At 44.8% G+C, this 20864-nt stretch overlaps 1 protein-coding gene and 1 long non-coding RNA gene across 5 annotated transcripts in view; one reads left to right on the top strand and one right to left on the bottom strand.

The window, feature by feature from the left end:
* Positions 1–16236, bottom strand: part of WDR4 (WDR4 tRNA N7-guanosine methyltransferase non-catalytic subunit) — a 71443-nt gene extending 55207 nt beyond the window's left edge. For all 4 annotated transcript variants that reach the window (XR_013158725.1, XM_077119000.1, XM_077118998.1 and 1 more), the window contains exons 1-3: positions 16103–16236; positions 14480–14545; positions 13622–13765 (exon numbers count right to left, since the gene is read on the bottom strand). Coding sequence is in view for 3 of the 4 variants with exons in the window: in XM_077119000.1 (XP_076975115.1) it covers positions 13622–13765; positions 14480–14545; positions 16103–16191 (299 nt within the window). In the remaining variant the exon portion in view is untranslated. The remainder of the gene's footprint in view (positions 1–13621; positions 13766–14479; positions 14546–16102) is intronic.
* Positions 16237–16267: 31 nt separating this feature from the next.
* LOC143648689 (uncharacterized) lies at positions 16268–20786 on the top strand. Its single transcript, XR_013158726.1, has 3 exons — positions 16268–16538; positions 17034–17171; positions 17501–20786. It is a non-coding gene; the product is annotated as an uncharacterized LOC143648689 (long non-coding RNA).
* The last annotated feature ends 78 nt before the right edge of the window (positions 20787–20864 follow it).

Consider the following 20864-nt stretch of genomic DNA (forward strand, 5'->3'; position numbering starts at 1 on the left):
GGGGATCCATCTGCTCACAAAGGAGTCTGCACCCGAGAAGGAAGGAGCCACCAGAATGGAGGCCCACTGAGCCCTAACCCCAAATGGGGTGGTCACCTTGGACCGCTGCTGGGCCCTGGCCACTTGTGACAGCCACTCTCACCATGGCTTGTCCATTAGCACAAGAAGCTCTTCTGTGATGACAAAATAACCCTCACTTACTCTCCTTTTCCTTCCCCAATCATGTCCAAAAAACCTACTTGTAGCAGAAATCTCCTCCAACTTCCCAGGCTAAGAAATTCTCAAACCCAAATTTTTAAAAGAATAAAGGAAAAGCATCAAGGAATTTCCAAGAGATTCTGAGGTGGGGGAGTGGCAGGAACAACACCTCTGGCCACCTACGTTTATGAAAAGAACAGACAGCTCCACGGCTGGCATAGAGAGAGAAGGCAGTGATGGGTCCCACCCGGAGTGCAGGGCGAATACTTAGGAAGAAGCAGAGCTAGAAATGCAGCCCCCAGACCTCAGGAAGGGTCTAGCCCGACCTTTATCAGACACATGGTTTCCAAATATTTTCTACCATTTTATAGATAAGTCTCTTCACTTTCTTGTTGTTGTCAGATGTAAAACAATCCTGTTTACCACCGTTTCTTCTGTTGCTCATGCTTGAGGAGTAAAGTCCATGCCAAATCCTTTCAGGGCAGCTAGACCCAGCAAGCTGCACAAAAGCTCACAAGACCCGCCAGCGGGAGCCAGAAGAGTGCAGGCAGGCTGTGTGGACATCTACTCAGGCCCAAGGCCAAAGTGAAACACCTCGCGTCACCAGTGCACAGACTGATATGAAGTGACATTTCACCTGAGTCTCCATCTAATGGGTAACTTCAAAGCCCCCACTGCACAAACTCACTAGAACAATGGTGGAATACTGGAAACAATGTAACCACCCACCATCAGGGAGTGTTCTAGTTTGCTAGCTGCGGGAATGCAACACACCAGAGATGGATTGGCTTTTAATAAAAGGGGATTTATTTTGTTAGTTCTTCAGAGGAAAGGCAGTTAACTTTCATCGGAGGTTCTTTCTTACGTGGGAAGGCACAGGATGGTCTCTGTTGGCCTTCTCTCCAGGCTTCTGGGTTTCAACAACTTTCCCCAGGGTGATTTCTTTCTTTATCTCCAAAGGCCTGGCCTGAGCTGCAAGTGCTGAGATGGGGTATGCTGAGCTGCGTGGGCTGTGCTACGTTGCGCTCTCTCATTTAAGCACGAGCCAGTTAAATCAAACGTCATTCATTGCAGCAGGCACGCCTCCCAGCCGACTGCAGATGTAATGAGCAACAGATGAGGTTCACTTACCATTGGCTCATGTCAACAGCAACAGAACTAGGTGCGTTCATCTGGCCAAGTTGACAACTGAATCTAACTACCACAGGGAACAACACACATCCAAGGAAGACTGCTACAGAGGGAAACACCACCTCCAAAACAGCTCATGCTGGAAGCTAAATTCACACATCAATACTACACTGGCAGGGAAAAACTACAGGCACATACACCACAATGTTTACTCACAAGGGACATCTCTGGATGCTGAGATCAAGGGTGGTTCCTTGGTTCCCACTCTGTTCTATCCTGTAGTTTCTAATTTCATGCAAGAGCCATAAAATTAAATGGGAAAGCCAGAAACAGCTCACTAATAAGACCAACAATAATAGGCAGTATCTGAGAACTGGAGAGCAGAGGTTTTCAGCTGAAGGCTGTAAAGGTTCCTTACAGCAGCCACATCTACTCCAAAGTTGTAACTGTTATATCTAAATTCTGAGATGCTGAGCTCTTTGTGTATAACCTGGTCACTCCCTGGAATTGTGGGTTTGTGACACCTGAGACTCAGAGCTAGAGTTCTGCAGCTATGAAAGTCAGCATTTCCCCATACAGCAATTACTAAAAACACTGAAAAAACTGATCAGACTTCAATTAAAGATCTGAATGAAACTGTTCTGGATAGGAATAAAGTATATCAGACGAAAGGGTAAAGAATGATACTGACTATATTTTAAAATGTCAACTTCTCTATGACACCAGAGGAAAAGATGTTTATTTGATGCAAAATTCATAAGAGCACACTATTTAACTTGTACAGTCAGCTTATTTGAACACCATAATTACATGTAATCTTGAATAGAGACTGAGATCTTGTAGGTTTGTACAGGATGGTGTGATAGCCCAATACATCCCTGAGTAATATAGGCAACAGAGTAAAAAGGATTTATTTGCAAAGTCCCCTTAAGGGACTGGGGGAAAGGTAGAAATATTAAAGTTCTCCACCTGGGGAAGACCTGATATTCTCACAAGCATTGGGTACTGCCAATCTGATTCCTGCAAAGAAGCTAAGCCTTTTTACGAGTATGCCTAGAGTCATCCCCAGAGAACTTCTTTTATGCTCAGATGTGGCCTCTCTCTCTAAGTTAACTCCGTAAGCAAAGCCACTGCCCTCCCCCAACCTACATGGGACATGACCCCCGGGGGTGTTTAATCTCCCTGACAAATGGGACATGACTTCCGGGATGAGTTGAGACCCAGCATCATGGGACTGAGAAAGCCTTCTTAACAAAAAGGTGAGAGAGAAATGAGACAAAATAAAGTTCCAGTGGCTGAGAGATTTCAAATAGAGTCGAGAGGTCTTTCTGGAGTCTATTCGTACACAGTTTATAAATATCCCTTTCCAGTTTCTGGTGTACTAGAGTAGCTAGAGGGAAATACCTGAAACTACTGAACTGTAATCCAATACCTTTAATTCTTGAAGATGACTGGATAACTATAGAGCTTTTGAGGTGTGACCATGTTATTGTGAAAATCTTGTGACTGACACTCCCTTTATCCAGAGTATGAGCAGATGAGTAAAAAAACACAATAATACATAAATAATATGGGGGAGGGATGTTACGGGATATTTTGGGTGTTCTTTTTACTTTCATTCTTATTTTTGTATTTTTTGAGTAATTAAAACATTCAAAAATTGATTGTGATGACAAATCACAGCTATATGACGACACTGGGAACCACTGATTGTACAATTTATATGATTATATCTTAATAAAATCGCATTTTAAAAAATTAAATGGGGGTGGGCCGCGGTGGCTCAGCGGGCAAAGTGCTTGCCTGCTATGCCGGAGGACCTCGGTTCGATTCCCGGCCCCAGCCCATGTAACAAAAACGGAGAAACAGAATACAATAAAACAAGAAAATGTTTGGGGATGTTTCCCTTTCTTCCTTCCTTCCTTCCTTCTGTCCTTCCTTCCTTCTCTCTGTCTTTCCTTTAAAAAAAAAAAAAAAAAAAAAAAATTAAATGGGAAAAGTGGATGGAGAAAATCAACATGAAAAAGCACCAAACTGCACTCTAGAGCCCGACAGAACTAAGAATCCGTCTCACTCCCCGTGATCTGATTCACCAGCCTGGAGGACACTGGGTATTCCTGCAAAGGGGACCTCCAACCAGGCCAGCACGAAGTTTGCCAGCTGAGGTGAGGATATGAGGAAATGCTCCCCCAGGATCTCCATGCCTATTGATGGATCCCACTCTACACACATGTGCTACTGCAAAGATATGCCACAGTGAAATTTCTGTAGACAGACTGAACAGGAAAAAGCCCTAAGTTTCCTAATATACAAAGAGCTCCCTAAAATCAATAAAAGGAACTACCACCCTATGGAAATTAAAAAACAGGTCTCAAAATAAATGTTTCCCAAAATATAAAAAATTCTCAAAAGACCAAATTCTCCTAAGACTCATAAGACAAGTACAAAAGATACAATTTTTCTATCACCCTATGTTGTCCAGAAGAAAAACAGGCACTCATACACTTTAGGAGGTACACAGATGTGTACCCTTTGGGATATGATTACAAACACACCTGACAATTCATTTGGGGACTGTATTAGTTAGGGTTCTCTAGAGAAACAGAATCAACAGGGAACACTTGCAAATATAAAATTTATGAAAGTATCTCACGTGACTGTAGGAACGCAGAGTCCAAAATCCACAGGGCAGGCTGTGAAGCCGATGACTCCAATGGATGGCCTGGATGAACTCCACAGGAGAGGCTCACCAGCCAAAGCAGGAATGCAACCTTAAAAGGCTTCCCATGATTGCATTTAGCATCACTAATTGCAGAAGACACACCCCTTTGGCTGATTACAAATGGAATCAGCTGTGGATGTAGCTAATGTGATCATGACCTAATCCTATGAAATATCCTCATTGCAACACAGGCCAGCGCTTGCCCAATCAGATGAACAGGTACCACAACTTGGCCAAGTTGACACCTGTCCCTAACCATGACAGTCCACCCCTTGTCAACTTGGCACCTATATATATATATCACCTTAGACCATACTTAATTTCCAAATGAAAACAAATAAGCACACATTTTTTCTTTTACCTGACAATACTCAACTGTCCTGCATATAACTGGAAACACATTAAATCTCTCCAGAATAGGGTGCAAATCCTTGGGCAACATTCATTCTTAAACTTGATATCTTACAACTTAAACAGTATAACACAAACAAAACAGCATTACAGTCTTCGTTTCTGTAACTGATCACGTGGTCGAAGTTCATATTTATCACTACCTTCTTCCACTACCCATTCCATGTTCCCTTTCCCCTCAGCAAGCACTTCAGCTGGCCGTGGTTCTTTGCCTGGTGGGGTGACCCAAACCTTCATTCCTGAAGTCTCAGAGCCATTAGTGGTCCTGCCTGGATTGTGTTGTTGCAGTTTTCCATTGATTTTGATCACAGGGCATGGTAGTACTAATAGACGCCCCAGGGGATCTCCTATATTCCAAGAAAACTCTTCTTTACCTCCATTATGTAGTTGCAGTCCTACTTCCTTCTGATAGTCAGGGTCAATTACCCCAGACAATGATGCAATCCCCTTCTTGGTGTGTTGATCCAGAGGCATAAGTAGCCCAAAGTGGCCAGGTGGCAATCTTAACTTCCAGTTCAGTGGTATCACTGTTGTTTCTCCCGGAGAAAGCACACCCTGTTTTGGAACTAAAACTTGTAGACCAGCAGAACTCAGGGTAGCAGGGACAGGAAGCAAAAATTTTCCTAGTGGATCACTAGGGGTAATAGTGAGTGGCACCACACCCATTTCCACCCCTTGGTTCCTGGACCCATGGATCCTGGCTATGGGAGAAACAGCACCATACAGCGGACGCTGATTCAGAGCACACATAGCTTCCTGGAGAACATTACCCCACCCTTTCAAGTTTTTGCCACCTAGTTGGCACCGTAATTGAGTTTTCAAAAGGCCATTCCACCGTTCTATCAATCCAGCTGCTTCTGGATGATGAGGAACATGGTAAGACCAGAGAATTCCATGAGCATGTGCCCATTCCCGCACATCATTTGCTGTGAAGTGTGTTCCTTGATCCGAAGCAATGCTATGTGGAATACCATGACGATGGATAAGGCATTCTGTAAGCCCACGATAGTAGTTTTGGCAGAAGCATTGCGTGCAGGGAAAGCAAACCCATATCCAGAGTATGTGTCTATTCCAGTTAGAACAAATCGCTGCCCCTTCCATGAAGGGAGTGGTCCAATGTAATCAACCTGTCACCATGTAGCTGGCTGGTCACCTCATGGAATGGTGCCATATCGGGGGCTGAGTGTGGGTCTCTGCTGCTGGCAGATTGGGCACTCAGCAGTGGCTGTAGCCAGGTCAGCCTTGGTGAATGGAAGTCCATGTTGCTGAGCCCATGCATAACCTCCATCCTTGCCACCATGAACACTTTGTTCATGAGCCCATTGGGCAATAACAGGAGTTGCTGGGGAAAGAGGCTGACTGGTATCTATAGAACGGGTCATCTTATCCACTTGATTATTAAAATCTTTCTCTGCTGAAGTCACCCTCTGGTGTGCATTCACATGGGACACAAATATCTTCATGTTTTTAGGCCACTCAGAAAGGTCTATCCACATACTTCTTCCCCAGACCTCTTTGTCACCAATTTTCCAATTATGGTCTTTCCAAGTCCCTGACCATCCAGCCAAACCATTAGCAACAGCCCATGAGTCAGTATACAAACACACCTCTGGCCAGTTTTCCTTCCAAGCAAAATGAACAACCAGGTGCACTGCTCGAAGTTCTGCCCACTGGGAGGATTTCCCCTCACCACTGTCCTTCAAGGACACCCCAGAAAGGGGTTGTAATGCTGCAGCTGTCCACTTTCGGGTGGTACCTGCATATCGTGCTGAACGATCTGTAAACCAGGCCCGAGTTTTCTCTTCCTCAGTCAATTCACTGTAAGGAACTCCCCAAGAGGCCATAGCTCTGGTCTGGGAAAGAGAAGGTAATGTGGCAGCAGGAGTGGAAACCATGGGCATTTGGGCCACTTCTTCATGTAACTTACTTGTGCCTTCAGGACCTGCTCTGGCTCTATCTCGTATATACCATTTCCACTTTACAACAGAGTGCTGCTGTGCACGCCCAACTTTATGGCTTGGTGGGTCAGACAACACCCAACTCATGATAGGCAACTCAGGTCTCATGGTAACTTGGTGGCCCATGGTTAAGCGTTCAGTCTCTACTAAGGCCCAGTAGCAGGCCAAAAGCTGTTTCTCAAAAGGAGAGTAGTTATGTGCAGCAGATGGTAAGGCTTTGCTCCAAAATCCTAAGGGTCTGCGTTGTGATTCTCCTATAGGGGCCTGCCAAAGGCTCCAGACAGCATCTCTATTTGCCACTGACACTTCCAGCACCATTGGATCTGCTGGATCATATGGCCCAAGTGGCAGAGCAGCTTGCACAGCAGCCTGGACCTGTCGCAGAGCCTCCTCTTGCTCAGGTCCCCACTCAAAATTAGCAGCTTTTCTGGTCACTCGATAAATGGGCCGGAGTAGCACACCCAAATGAGGAATATGTTGTCGCCAAAATCCAAAAAGACCAACTAGGCGTTGTGCCTCTTTTTTGGTTGTGGGAGGGGCCAGATGCAGCAATTTATCCTTCACCTTAGAAGGGATATCTCGACATGCCCCACACCACTGGACACCTAGAAATTTTACTGAGGTGGAGGGCTCCTGCATTTTTGTTGGATTTATCTCCCATCCTCTGACATGCAAATGCCTTACCAGTAAATCTAGAGTAGTTGCTACTTCTTGCTCACTAGGTCCAATCAACATGATATCATCAATATAATGGACCAGTGTGATGTCTTGTGGGAGGGACAAACGATCAAGGTCTCTGCGAACAAGATTATGACATAGGGCTGGAGAGTTGATATACCCCTGAGGTAGGACAGTGAAAGTATATTGCTGACCTTGCCAGCTGAAAGCAAACTATTTCTGGTGGTCCTTACTAATAGCTATTGAGAAAAAAGCATTTGCCAGATCAATAGCTGCATACCAGGTACCAGGGGATGTATTGATTTGCTCAAGCAATGATACTAAATCTGGAACAGCAGCTGCAATTGGAGTTACCACCTGGTTGAGTTTACGATAATCCACTGTCATTCTCCAAGACCCATCTGTTTTCTGCACAGGCCAAATAGGAGAGTTGAATGGGGATGTGGTGGGAATCACCACCCCTGCATCTTTCAAGTCCTTAAGAGTGGCAGTAATCTCTGCAATCCCTCCAGGAATACGGTATTGCTTTTGATTTACTATTTTGCTTGGTAGGGGCAGTTCTAGTGGCTTCCACTTGGCCTTTCCCACCATAATAGCCCTCACTGCACGAGTTAGAGAACCAATGTGGGGATTCTGCCAGTTGCTCAGTATGTCTATGCCAATTATACATTCCGGAACTGGGGAAATAACTACAGGATGTGTCCAGGGGCCCACTGGACCCACTGTGAGACAGACCTGAGCTAAAACTCCATTGATCACCTGGCCTCCATAAGCCCCCACTCTGACTGGTGGTCCAGAGTGACGTTTTGGGTCCCCTGGAATTAATGTCACTTCTGAACCAGTGTCTAATAATCCCCGAAATATCTGACCATTTCCTTTTCCCCAATGCACAGTTACCCTGGTAAAAGGCCGTCGGTCTCCTTGGGGAAGACTTAGAAGAAGGTCAACAGTATAAATTTGTGGCAGTGTAACAGGTTTCTTCCCCATAGGGACCTGGCCTCCCCTTCATTCAAGGGGCTCAGGGTCTGTAAACTGTTTCAAGTCTGGAAATTGATTAAGGGGCCGTGACTCTGTGTTTTTGTTAATTCAGGTTAGACTTCTGTTCCCTTGACCTAGAACTCTTTTGTTTATACAGCTCAAACAAGAATTTAGTAGACTGCCCTTCTATTGTATTTCCAGGCACCCCATGATTTACTAGCCAATGCCACAAATCTCTGCGTCATATAATTCTGATGCCTCCTTTGAGTTTGCTGTCTATTATAATACCCGCGTCTACCCTGTCTTTGGTGATTAAGTGCTGCCACCTGGCTTCTGCCAACTCGGGATCCTGTCATCCCCATTGTGTTTAAGGATTCCAGCTCAGTGACAGCAGTTCCTACAGTAATATCTGACCTACAGAGAAGTGCAACCACAGAGCTCTTGAGGGATGATGGTGCTAGTCTCACAAACTTATTTCTCACTGTTCTGGTAAAAGGTGCATCTTCTGGACATTCCTGGGGTGTAAGAGCAGGCTTTGCATGATAAATCCACTCTAACATCCCAATCTCTCTAAGCCTCTGGATCCCCTCATCTACATTATACCAGGGCAGTTCTGGCATTTCAACCTCAGGTAATGTTGGCCACCTTTTGATCCATGTTTCAACCAACCACCCAAACAAGCTGTTAACACCTTTTCTAACTGCTCTAGCTATAACATTGAATGCAGAATCTCTGCTTAGTGGGCCCATATCAATAAATTCAGCCTAATCCAGCTTTATATTCCTCCCACCATTATCCCACACTCTTAAAATCCATTGCCACACATATTCCCCTGATTTCTGTCTATATAAATTGGAAAACTCACACAGTTCTTTTGGAGTATAACGTACCTCCTCATGTGTGATACTTTGTACCTCACCTTTAGGGGCCTGTTGGGACTTTAGTCTAGTTATAGGTCTAGAAGAAATGAGGGGTGGTGGGGGTGGGTCATGAAAAGAATTAGAAATATCTTCCAAGCCATTTGCTTCAGGGCTTTCATTTGCAGTTTCATCTGGTGAAACAGGATTAATAACTCTAGGGCTAATCCCTTCAGGAAGAGGTTGGGTGGCCAATTCCTCAAGGCAGGCTGGAGGTGGGGCGGCTATGCCCTCAGGGCAGACTATTACAGGGTTATCTAAAGAAGGCTCAGCATGGTCTAGGGTTTCAACCTCACCCCCAACATCATTATCAATCCATATGTCACCATCCCATTTTTCAGGGTCCCACTCCTTTCCAATCAATGCCCTCACTTTAACGGCAGACACCATGAAAGACTGAGATTTCAGTTTACGTTGTAAAGTTGCTACTCTAACAATAAGATTCTGAGTCTGATTTTCAGAGATCTCAAGTCTATGGCTACAGGAAATAAAATTTTCCTTCAGGATATTCATAGAAACCTCTACATCTTTCAGACGGCACTTAAGCTTCTTGTTTGAAGCCTTAAGCCCATCCCTTTCACCCTTTAATGTAGACAGTGTATCTAACAACAACCAACCAACATCTCTATAACTCTTTATTTCTACAAAACTCTGTAAAGGTGTCAAAAACATTATCCCCCAGAGTCTGGCTTCATACAAGTGAAGCATTAGGAGAATCGAATGATGATATTTTGACTATCTCCTTTGCCAACTCAGTCCATGGATTGGGAGTGTCATTCTGATTACGGGAATCAGAGTCCTTAGTGTCTCTGAGCCCAGTCAGAGTAGAAAACCATTCATAAAAACCCATTTTTAAGATTCTGTTCCTTAAGAACCACTCCTGGTACCAAGATGTATTAGTTAGGGTTCTCTAGAGAAACAGAATCAACAGGGAACACTTGCAAATATAAAATTTATGAAAGTGTCTCACGTGACCGTAGGAACACAGAGTCCAAAATCCACAGGGCAGGCTGCGAAGCCGATGACTCCAATGGATGGCCTGGATGAACTCCACAGGAGAGGCTCACCAGCCAAAGCAGGAATGCAACCTGTCTCCTCTGAGTCCTCCTTAAAAGGCTTCCCATGATTGCATTTAGCATCACTAATTGCAGAAGACACTCCCCTTTGGCTGATTACAAACGGAATCAGCTGTGGATGTAGCTAATGTGATCATGACCTAATCCTATGAAATGTCCTCATTGCAACCAACAGACAGGCCAGTGCTTGCCCAATCAGATGAACAGGTACCACAAGTTGGCCAAGTTGACACCTGTCCCTAACCATGACAGGGACCTTTCTCCTACAGATATACTCACAAATAGGAAACACTATGCATAAAATTATTCACTGAAGCACTTTATGAAATGGCAAGCAAAAAAATACCCAAAACCTTACATCCACACAATGGAATTCCAAACAACTACATCACTCTACTGCTCCCTCTTCAAGCCTTTACTTGCACTGACATTTCTGTCCCTGGTCCCAGGGATGACTTCAGAAACCCCCACAACATAAATTTAATTCTCCTTCCATCCTAGCCCTGCTGCCTGGAAGACTGCACGTCTGCTCTCATAGGCCAAACACCCAGTCCCATAGCCACTCAAGTGCCCTCACCAACACGGGCGGTCTGCTGCAGGTTTACAAAGCCCACAGAGGTCACCTGTCAAAGGTGAGTTTCGAAACACGGGGCTGCTGAAAGGGTGGGCCAGAGCCCAGCGACACTGCTGTCACCTGGAGCCTGTTAACACTACAGCCCTTCGGGGTCCACCAGGAGCTCCGACAGTGGAGACAGAGGAGCCTGCACTGTACCTAACTACCTGCCGCAAGGGACTCGGGAGCTTTAAATTTCAGAAGTAACACAACAGTCTCTATCAAGAGAATCTGCTAGCAAACGGATGAAGAGGGAAGCACAGCACCATGAATGTCATTAACCACACTGAACTCTAAAAAATCAGGAATACACGTCACCAGCATTAAAATTTTAAAAAACCATAGAACTGTCTGCATAAAAAAGTGAACCCTATTGTAACTAGGGACTACAGTTAATAGCATAATTATAATATTGTTTCACCAACTGCACATAGGTACCAAACTAATACAAAGTGTTAGTAACAGGGAAAAACAGGGACTCTTGTACTTTCTCCATGACTTCTGCAAAGCTACTTCTCTGTTAAATTATTTTTTATTATCTTTTTTGTTATCCTTTTAGGCCAAAGACCCCTTTGAAAATCTGAAAGCTATGAACCTCTCCACAGGTAAACTTAGCAGCCAGATGCAAGAACATGTGATGACCTGCCACCTTCCAGAGCTGAAGGGTGAAACCTCCGCCACCACTCTGCCTGCTTTACAGGGGTTCCTCCTTTCCCACGGGTGCTAAAGCAAATCTAAAGCTGACCACCTAGCCAAAGGCAGACGCCGCCCCCAACAGCTCCAAGGGTTGAAGGACAGGGTCCAAACTTATTACCCCACCTTGTAGCTTTTACCCTGAATTTCAAAAGCCCTTAACATGTGTTCTGAATGTTTCCTAGCATTTCAGCAGGCCACTGACAATAACAAAGGTGTGAATTCACAGGAGTCAGCTAGAAGAAGCAATTTATTAACAAGCATAATTTGGATGCATGACAAAATACATTTAAACATCACTATTCTACTGGAAAGGGAATTGGAAGGTGGTGGGTAAAGAGATTTAGGTTCCACTATAACTCCTTTTGCTTAACTTTTCATGTTTAATTTTTGAACATCATTTGCATCTCTAATCCCTATCTAATATATTAAAATGTATGTAAAAATTTAAAAGAAAAATACAATAAAAATAAAGCAATGCTACTTGACTGTACTTTTTTTTTTTTTTTTTTTTTTTAGACAGAGAGAAGGAAGGAAGGATAGAAGGAAGGAAGAAAGGAAGAAAGGGAAACATTTTTTAAACATTTTCTTGTTTTATTGTATTCTGTTTCTCCGTTTTTGTTACATGGGCTGGGGCCGGGAATCGAACCGAGGTCCTCCGGCATAGCAGGCAAGCACTTTGCCCGCTGAGCCACCGCGGCCCGCCCTTGACTGTACTTTTTAACCTGAGTAAAAAAAACGGCAGGGTGCTTTTGATGACACTTGGAATTTGATTTTGATCCTCTCAGAAATTAAGATGAAATAAAAATCTGTAATAGTGTCTCCAATACAGGTGTGAGCTAGCTACAAAGGGAAATACCTTAACTTTAGGTTCAAATACTGTACCCTGTACATATTTATCTCTGATTACAAAAGAACAATTAATGAGTGCACCTTCCAGGAAGACAGACTGAGGCAGCAGTGATGGGTCTGGCTCCATGCCACCCTTACCTAAGAGCCACAGGATAATCAGCACAATCTTAGTCCTGGCCCCACTGGGGAAGTGGAGAGCATGCGCATTAGAACATCAGAGCCCACAAAAGTTGAGAGCTGCCCAGCACTGTGCGTCAGGGCACCACCACGGAACACGGGGTCGTGAGTGAAGCAGGCAGCTGAGGGTGTGGCTTGGAGCTGTGTGTGCCCCAGAAGGACGTGGTCCTCACCTCAACCCACTGCTGCCGGCATGGGCCCTTGTAAATAGGGCCTTTGGATGAGGTGACTTCAGTAAAGGCAGGGTCCAGCGCAGTCAGGGAGGGTCTGGATCCTCATAGTGAAGGCCTTATAGGGAGGTCAGAGAAGAAGCCACGCGGAGCAGCCAGAAGCTGGGAGTCAAGGGGCCCAGAAGAGAAAGGAGAAGCACATGGCAGAGGAGCCCAGAGCATGGACGGCCAGCAGCCCCAGAACGGCACGGTCTTCTGGGAGAAAGCATCACCTAATGACACCTTGATTTTGGACTTCACCAGCCTTAAACCATGAGCTAAATTCCCGTTGTTTAAGCTGACCCACTGGATAGTATTTGTTTCAGCAGCCAAGGAAACTAAAACACTTGGAAAACAAAGATTTACATAACCATAGTAGTTCTACCCTTTTGGTTGGTTATGGAGAAAGATTTTGAAAAATAGGGAATAATGCAAAAGCACATTTACAGGACTGTGGTAAGAGGGAAATACAAGGCCTTTTGGCATCTTTTGTTCCTGCCCAAGTTACCAACCACCTGCCCCATTAACACTGGGTAATTACTAGGTAATCCACCCCCATTCTCCAGCTACTTAGAATCGCCCAGCGGGAAAGCGTACCTGAGTTAAAACTGTGCTTCGGATGCCTAAACTCACATAGAACCGTTGGAACCCTCCTAGTGAAGGCTCAAATCCTGAAGTCCTCACTCAGGGAGCAGGAGGGCACAGGGGCCTGGCACCACTCTGCTGCCAGGGCAGCAGGCCCAGGTCGCAGCTCTGCCTCTTGGAGCTGAGCAGCCTGAGAGCAGCTACCCCTGTAAGAACAAAGCCCCTTCCTCCCTCACCAGTTGTTACAAGGAGTGAATTAGCTAATGCACAGAAAGCGCTGGAAGCAATGCCTGGTACATGACTGGAGCTAAGGGTTAACGCTTATGCCTGTTACTAACGGGATGCCATGGTCAGAGTGGTTAGTGACATGCAAGTTCAAATTCTGCATACAACAGCTTAATGATTCATGTTAGCATTTCATACCTGACACTCAGACATTGCCACGGTTTTGTATGGAAAAGAATCAGACGCTTACTGTCATCAGTTAAAGCAAAATAGCTGCCAGACGTGGAGAAGGTAGAAGCCAGAATCGTGTTGCTCCCCTTATCCACAGGCTGCCCGTCCTCCCTAGGACAGAGAACAGAACAATGATGCCATTCCTGGGAAAATAAAGCTATGCTCCTCAATGACCAGTCTGATTCATTTATAATGTGAGCAGAGGTAGCAAATGTTATGAGATCCCTGCAGCCAGACCATAAAAACACATTAAGAGGACATGGGGTGGTTCAATGTAGGCCTAATTTTACAGAACAAACTTAACGAAAATATTAATTAATTAAAATAAAACACATTTAATTAAAAAAAAAAAGAAAGAAAAGAAAACTAAACAGAAAAATATCCTAGCATACATGCCAGAATGTGAAGGGCTGAGTCATAGGCCAAGCCCCTCGTGGAACCAAACTAATCCAGGGCTAGACGAATCTCTAAATCATACCAAAACAGAAAATGAGCCACAGACCAATTATATTAAAGGAAGCTACTTTCAATTAGGCTTCTCAATTTTCTACACCTGCCTTCAATGAATTTTAAATGTATACCATTATCTCAAGGAGTCAGTAAGATAATTAATTACTCTGACAAAACTAAGAGTATTTAAAAAAGTCCTAACATTCTTAACGTCCAACTTGAAAGTTAATCCCATGTTTCTTTCCTGAGCTGGTCCCAGCTTCATCCAATGCAGGGTAATGGAATTTCAGAACTCAGAGAGTAAGATAATTCTTTCTGTTCTTAGGGACCTATTTAAATATCTAGTCAGGTCCTGGGGGCTTCACACCATCTCACCCTTTATTTTCCTGCGGCTTCTTTTCTGCAATACTGCAATCATATAGGAAGAGGCTGGCATCATCACTAAAAAAGAAAGAACAGAATGACTTTAAAAGGGGGACTTTATTTTTCTTTAAATGCTGACTTTTTTTTATTATCTCTGAAATAAAAAATACATATATACTCATAAATTAAGGGTCTTATTCACGAAAAGAAAATTGCCAAGGTACAATATTTCAGTCAGGGAACAATTAAGGAACATCTGCTTAACTATTTATTTAGATTTACCATATGCAAATGGCTTGATTCCATTGCAAAAGCATCAGTTAACATAAATGGGGGGGACACAACAGGATGTTAAATATGCAGGCACCAGAAAAGCAATGCAACAAGGTTATGTTAAAAGAAATCATGTTCTGATATTGAATTTTCAGAGCTTTTTTTTTGACAGAAATTTAAACTACCACTGCTTATTTAGATTATTTAGAAATTGTTTTGTATAACCCGCACTCAAAAAAGCTCCCACGGCCCTTCAACATTTACCACCTCGGAAATTTTCTCCATCAGACCCCAAAGTCTCTTCAGTTTAGGCATACTGGCTACAGGGCAACTCCCAGCCCTACATCCACCCCCAGGGTGTGGCACAGGGAAAGTATCTCTACCTAGTCTACAAAAAGTGACTGCACCCAAATATTCTTCCCGTGGGACACTGAAACGCACAAAGAGAAAGTCTTCCAAGCCAGAAACTTTTCCAGTTTCCACATTTCCTCAAACGGCATATTGACACAAGCAGATCTCATTAGATCCATGACTCACCGAGGAACGTACTGGAGACTGAGTCTCTAAAACAATCTGGGGTGCACTGCAGGCTTGTGGGTACACTTTTTATGGGAACTAAGGTTAATTAACGTCTAATTTTCTTTTTGAAAACAAACGAAGTGCAGCGATGGGCAGAGAACACATGGTAAAAGTAATTATCTGTTGCAAGCAGGAGAGAATCAAAATCACCTTAAGGATACGGGGGCAAAGCGAGCACCACAAGACCCCCGGAGATCCTGGGTGCAGACCATTCCCTTCGCGAACATTTTCTGGTTTAGAAACCCACGGCACTGTCTACGCACTGGAGACAGTTAAGGAAGGAAAAGCAAACTACGTGAAGGGAAAGGAGGACCTTGTGAAAGGCCACGAGAGGGGCGCGCCGCGGGGAGGGGAACGCCTAGCGCTCCGTGACCGCGAACGTGCTTGCGGAAGAGCGACCACCCGAAAGCCCCACCCACGGGGGGCTCGGCCGCCCCGCCAAAACCGTGCGGCACTACCGCGGCCCGGATTCCCCGACATGACCCGACCCCACCGGTGCCCGCGCACCGCCGCGGAGCACGAAGTGGAGACCAGCCGGCCGAGGACACGAGGTCCTGGGCAGACAGCTAGGAGGGCACCCGGCCCGGGGGCCGGGTCTAGGAGGGGGCGCGGGGAGAGGACAGCCCCCTGTCCGGCACTGGGTGGCACCGAGACGAGGGAGCGGGGCCCCACAGGAGAAACCCCAGAGAGGGCACAGCGCCGGCGGTGCGGCGGCCCGGGGTCCGGAGACCCTGAGGCGAACCGCGGCCTGGGCTCCCTGCTCCAAACCCCAGACCACCTCACCTGCTTGCGGTCGTGGTGGCCAGGAAGCGGCTGCCGCCTCGCACCACCAGTACCTGCTCGCACAGCGCGAGCCCGGCGGAGCTCGCCATTCGCCCGCTCGCCGCGCCGCCCCCACGTGCCCCACCAGGCCCTTCCCCGCGGCGCCGGGCAGTGACGTCACGGGCAGGCGCCGGAAGGTGGCGCCTCCGCCCTGCTCAGGAGCCGGCCTTGAGCATGCGCAGACGACGCTTACTCCCGGAATCCGCCCGGTGGGCCTTTCGCGCCCGGTGGGTTCTGCCAGACACGCTCAACTTTATTCCCGTGGGAAGAGGCACCGCACGTGACGGCGCTTATTTGCGTAATGTTCGTCCTTTCCTCCCTCCTGGAGCTCTTTCAGGGCGGGTACTCTTTCCCCGCTGTCTCTGGCGCTCCGACAGTGCCAGGTACCTGGTGCTTCGTAAGTATCTCTTCGAGAACTGAACGAGTGTGTTAGTTACAAGATCTCTGGGTGGGCAAAGCTGAGGCGCGGGGCGGGAGCCCACTGAACGTCTACTTAAGCGACAGAAAGCCTCCTCGAACTCCACGTCTCCAAAAAGAAGTAGTTTTCCCTCGCCCGAATCGCGTTTTTTCCCGCTGTTCCTTTCCCACTCACCGGTTACACAGGGCGGTGTCTCAGGACTCCCTGTTGGGGCCTGGCACTCACCACGGCTCGCATTCAGCAGTACCAAAGTCTCTCAGTCACGTCAGTACCTCTCCTAGACCCCTTCTCTCCATCCTCTCACCCCCATTATATTCCAAACCACAGGGATCTCACGCTTGCCGGTCTCTTCACACGTGCCCTTGTCCCCTGCTGATCGATAGGACACCCAGAGAGATCCATGCAAAACACCAATCTGGTCATTTCATCTCTGTGCTTAAAAACACGTCTAAGGTGGCTTCCCATTGCTTTCAGGAAGATCAGTCGTAATCGTGTGTACTGCAAAACCGTGTGGTCTGGCTCCCATCCACAGTGCAGCAGCTTCTACCCGGCCCCATCATTCTCTGTGCCCCAACCTTAACTGCCCATCCAACTACTTGATGCACAGTGTCTGTAAGTAGCTACAGGACCTTTGCACATGCCCTTCTTTCCACTAGAAATGTTCTCCCCACCCTCCGTCTCTTTACCTAGCTAATTCCAATTACCCACTATTGGGGATTGAGTCATGTTCTCCTACAAAAGTTATGCCCAGATCCCAAGCCCTGGTCCTGTGGGTGTGAACCCATTTGTAAATAATTTGAAAACTTTGAAGGTGTTATTAGTTAAGGTGTGCCCAAACTGAAGGAGAGTGGCCTTAATCCAACAAGGCAAAAGTTCTTATAAGCAAGGGAAATTGAACTTGGAGAAAAAAATAACTCATTGCTTGGTATTTGATTTAACAGCTGAGAAACTAAAACACCCACGCTTCAGATTTCACCTCAGTGACTCACCACTTAATCAGGGAAGACATCCCGGGCTTATTTGCATTTACAGCACCATGATTATTTGTTTAAGGAGCATTCGCTGAGGCTGAAGATGGAAGAGTTTGTGTATCGTGGAACAAAAGACACAAGGCCCAGCAGGAAGGCTTGAGGGAGGAGAGGTGAAGAGGAGGCAAACAGAGAGAAGGAGACAAGCATAAAGCCCATTGAAAGGAAATGCTTTAGTTTCCTAGCTCCTAAGGCGAATACCATGCAGTGGGTTGGCTTAAACAACGGAAATCTATTGTCTCGACGTCCAAACATAGTCAAGGTGTCAGCAAGGCAATGCTTTCTCCAAGAAGACTTTGGTGCTCTGGACTGGCTGCCGGCAGTCCTTAGTCCCAGGCTTTTCTATCACCTGGCAATGTACGTGGTGGCCTTTCGTGACTTCTCAGTTCTGTTGCCTTCCATCTTCTGGGTGCTCCCTGTGGCCTTCTCTGTGCGTCTGAATTTCGTTCTGCTTATAAAGGACTCCAGTAAGAGGATTAAGACCCACCCTGATTGAGGTGGGCCACATCTTAACTCAAATGGGCTCATCAAACAGTCCTGTTTATAATGGGTTTACACCCACAGGATAAGGGTTAAGATTAGGAACATGTTTTTCCTGATGTTGACAGCTCCAAGCCATGGCAAGGAGTGTCAACACGGGCTGGCACTTTGGGTAGTAGGAGACTTCAAGTTAAATCTGCTGTAAACAGCCTTTCTATTTTACTTACCTAGCTGGAGCACTGAAAGTCTATACCCGCAGACGGGGATATTTTTCAGGCATGCTGGTGAATGTATGAAGTTTAAATTCTAGAATCCCTATATCACAGAGGTCCTAAAGAGGTCAGTTATAGCCAGGCTAGTGGGCAATTAAACTTCCTTTACAATCATGGTTTACGGCTTATAAAACGTACTATACCGACTCCAGTCAGTTATAATAAGGGTATTTAAACTGGCCTTGAGTCTTCACTGACTTCATGTGATAGGTTACAACCCTAAGAAATAACCACAATTTAAAAAAAAAAATGTAATTAGACTACATAATGAAAACTTAAGAGAAAGCACCCCACTCTGTTGCAAGATCCAGGACATGTACAAATGAAAATTTAAAGAACCGTGCTCCTTTGCCGAAGAGGAGAGTTCTTTCTCCACTGCACCCTGCTGACCATCGCTGTGAACACTCCTCATCTTAACCATTTTGATCTTGTTAAGATAACAAATCACTTAGCACCACACTTGAATTCCTATAGTATGTATGCCAACAAGATTTGCCTCAAGTCATTCTCCCATCAAGTTTCAAGCTAACCTGTGCCTTTCTTTTATTTATGTTAAACATGCAAAATGAGACAATATATTGTTTAAGGATTTTAAAAATATTAAAACAAAACAGAAAACCCAGCAATGGAATGCCAGCACAAAGTTCACAGTGAGGGCTTCTGCCCTGAAAACGTGAGAGATATGGTCAAGGAGACATCTGTGGAGCCATGCTCTCCTAGGTTGTAAGTTAATAGGCTTTCTTTTTAATTTTAGGAAAGCGTGAACTAAAAGGGTTCTAAGTTTATAATTTTTATTTTCACAATCTTCTCTTTCATGTCTCTTCTGGCACTACTTGGCTTTATTTTACTGTGTTCTCTGATGTTTTATACATCTACAAAGGTATTATTTAAGGGGCTTTTTTATCACCATTTTTCTCATACAGACGTAAACTATGAATTTCAACATTATTATGATGCCTTGAATATTTTTTATGCTACACTTTTTAGCTTATCACCCAAAACCCAGAACCCAAATTTCAGTCATGTATAACTTGGCTGGTTTTTTGTTGTTTTTTTTTTCACAATATGACTAATTCAGTTATGATCAAATAAAGGCATATTAACCCTATGCTGCTTGTGGGGAAAAAAAATGAGGTGCCATTTGGTTATGTACCATCTCTCTTGGCAATTGTGTCAGAGGAGTTGGCTGTGTTATTAGTAACTGTATCGGTTATCTATGGCCACAGTAATGCTGCATAACAAACACAAAGCTTAGTGGCTCATTTCTGTAGCACACTAACTTAGCCTGTCTGGCTAGTTTATTTAACTAATCTAATTACATGGAATCTGGAATAGGGAATGAGATCTTACTATTCTGTACAGGTTAATATAATAACACATTACATTTCAGATATTGGGGGCAGAAAATAAAAAAGTATTTACAAAGTCCCCTTGAGGGACTGGAAAATAAATATGGACCTATTAAACACAACCTGGGAAATCCCTGATATTCTCTCAAGCATTAGGGACTTCCAGTTTAATAAGTGGAGCCCTTGATCTTGAGTCTTGTCCTTTTGAAATTATTTCTGTAATGGCAAAGCTAAGCCTATTTATAATCATGCCTAAGTGTCACCCACAGAGAACCCCTTGTTGCTCAGTTGTGGCCTCTCTCCTCTAAACCAAATTCCGTAAATAAATCACACTCCCCACGATCACGTGGGACATGACTCCCAGAGATGATGAGCCTGGCCCTGGCGTCATGAGATTGACAATACCTTCTTGACCAAAAGGGGGAAAATAAATGAAGCAAAATAAAGTTTCAATGGCTAAAACAGTTCAAACAGAATCAAGAGGTCATTCTGGAGCTTACTGCTGCAAAAGCTTCAGCCAGATATTACAAATTGCCACAGTAATTCCCACGAGATTGCCAAGCCCAAACACAATATTCCTGAAAATCCCAAAGAATACCCTGGCTTCTATTTAAAACACTACAAAAGTTTTGTTTATCAAGTCTATTTTTTCAGAAACTTAAAACCTCCAGATTATTCCTAGGCCAGATAAGCCCTGAAACCCAGAGGTATCAGTCTCTCCAAGAGCAGCAACCAGTCGCATTCCCCTATCCCATAATGTCACACCCCTTTTCAGTATGAAAAAGCTAGAAGGGTCTTTGACCAGATATCCCTGAAGATTGAAAGAATGATCAAATGAGATGGAGGAGTTGTAACTGAGATGTTAGGATTTAACAGATGATTATCTCGACTGAACCATTATATAGATATTTCTGTTTCCAGTGTATTTCAGCAGCCAGAAGGAAATACCTTAAATTGTTGAACCCATACTATACTTTGAAATTTACTCTATAATCATTTGTTGAACTGTACTTTGAAATATATCACTTTTCTGCATATATATTTCACAATAAAAAATGTTAAAGCATATAAGCATATAAATCATAATAAATATATATATATATATAGTGGCCTAAAATCATAAGCATTTATATCACTCATAATTCTTCGGGTGGGCCGTTTGGCTGGTTTGGGTGG

This window comes from Tamandua tetradactyla, chromosome 10 (genome assembly GCF_023851605.1).
Source record: "Tamandua tetradactyla isolate mTamTet1 chromosome 10, mTamTet1.pri, whole genome shotgun sequence".
Taxonomy (NCBI): domain Eukaryota; kingdom Metazoa; phylum Chordata; class Mammalia; order Pilosa; family Myrmecophagidae; genus Tamandua; species Tamandua tetradactyla.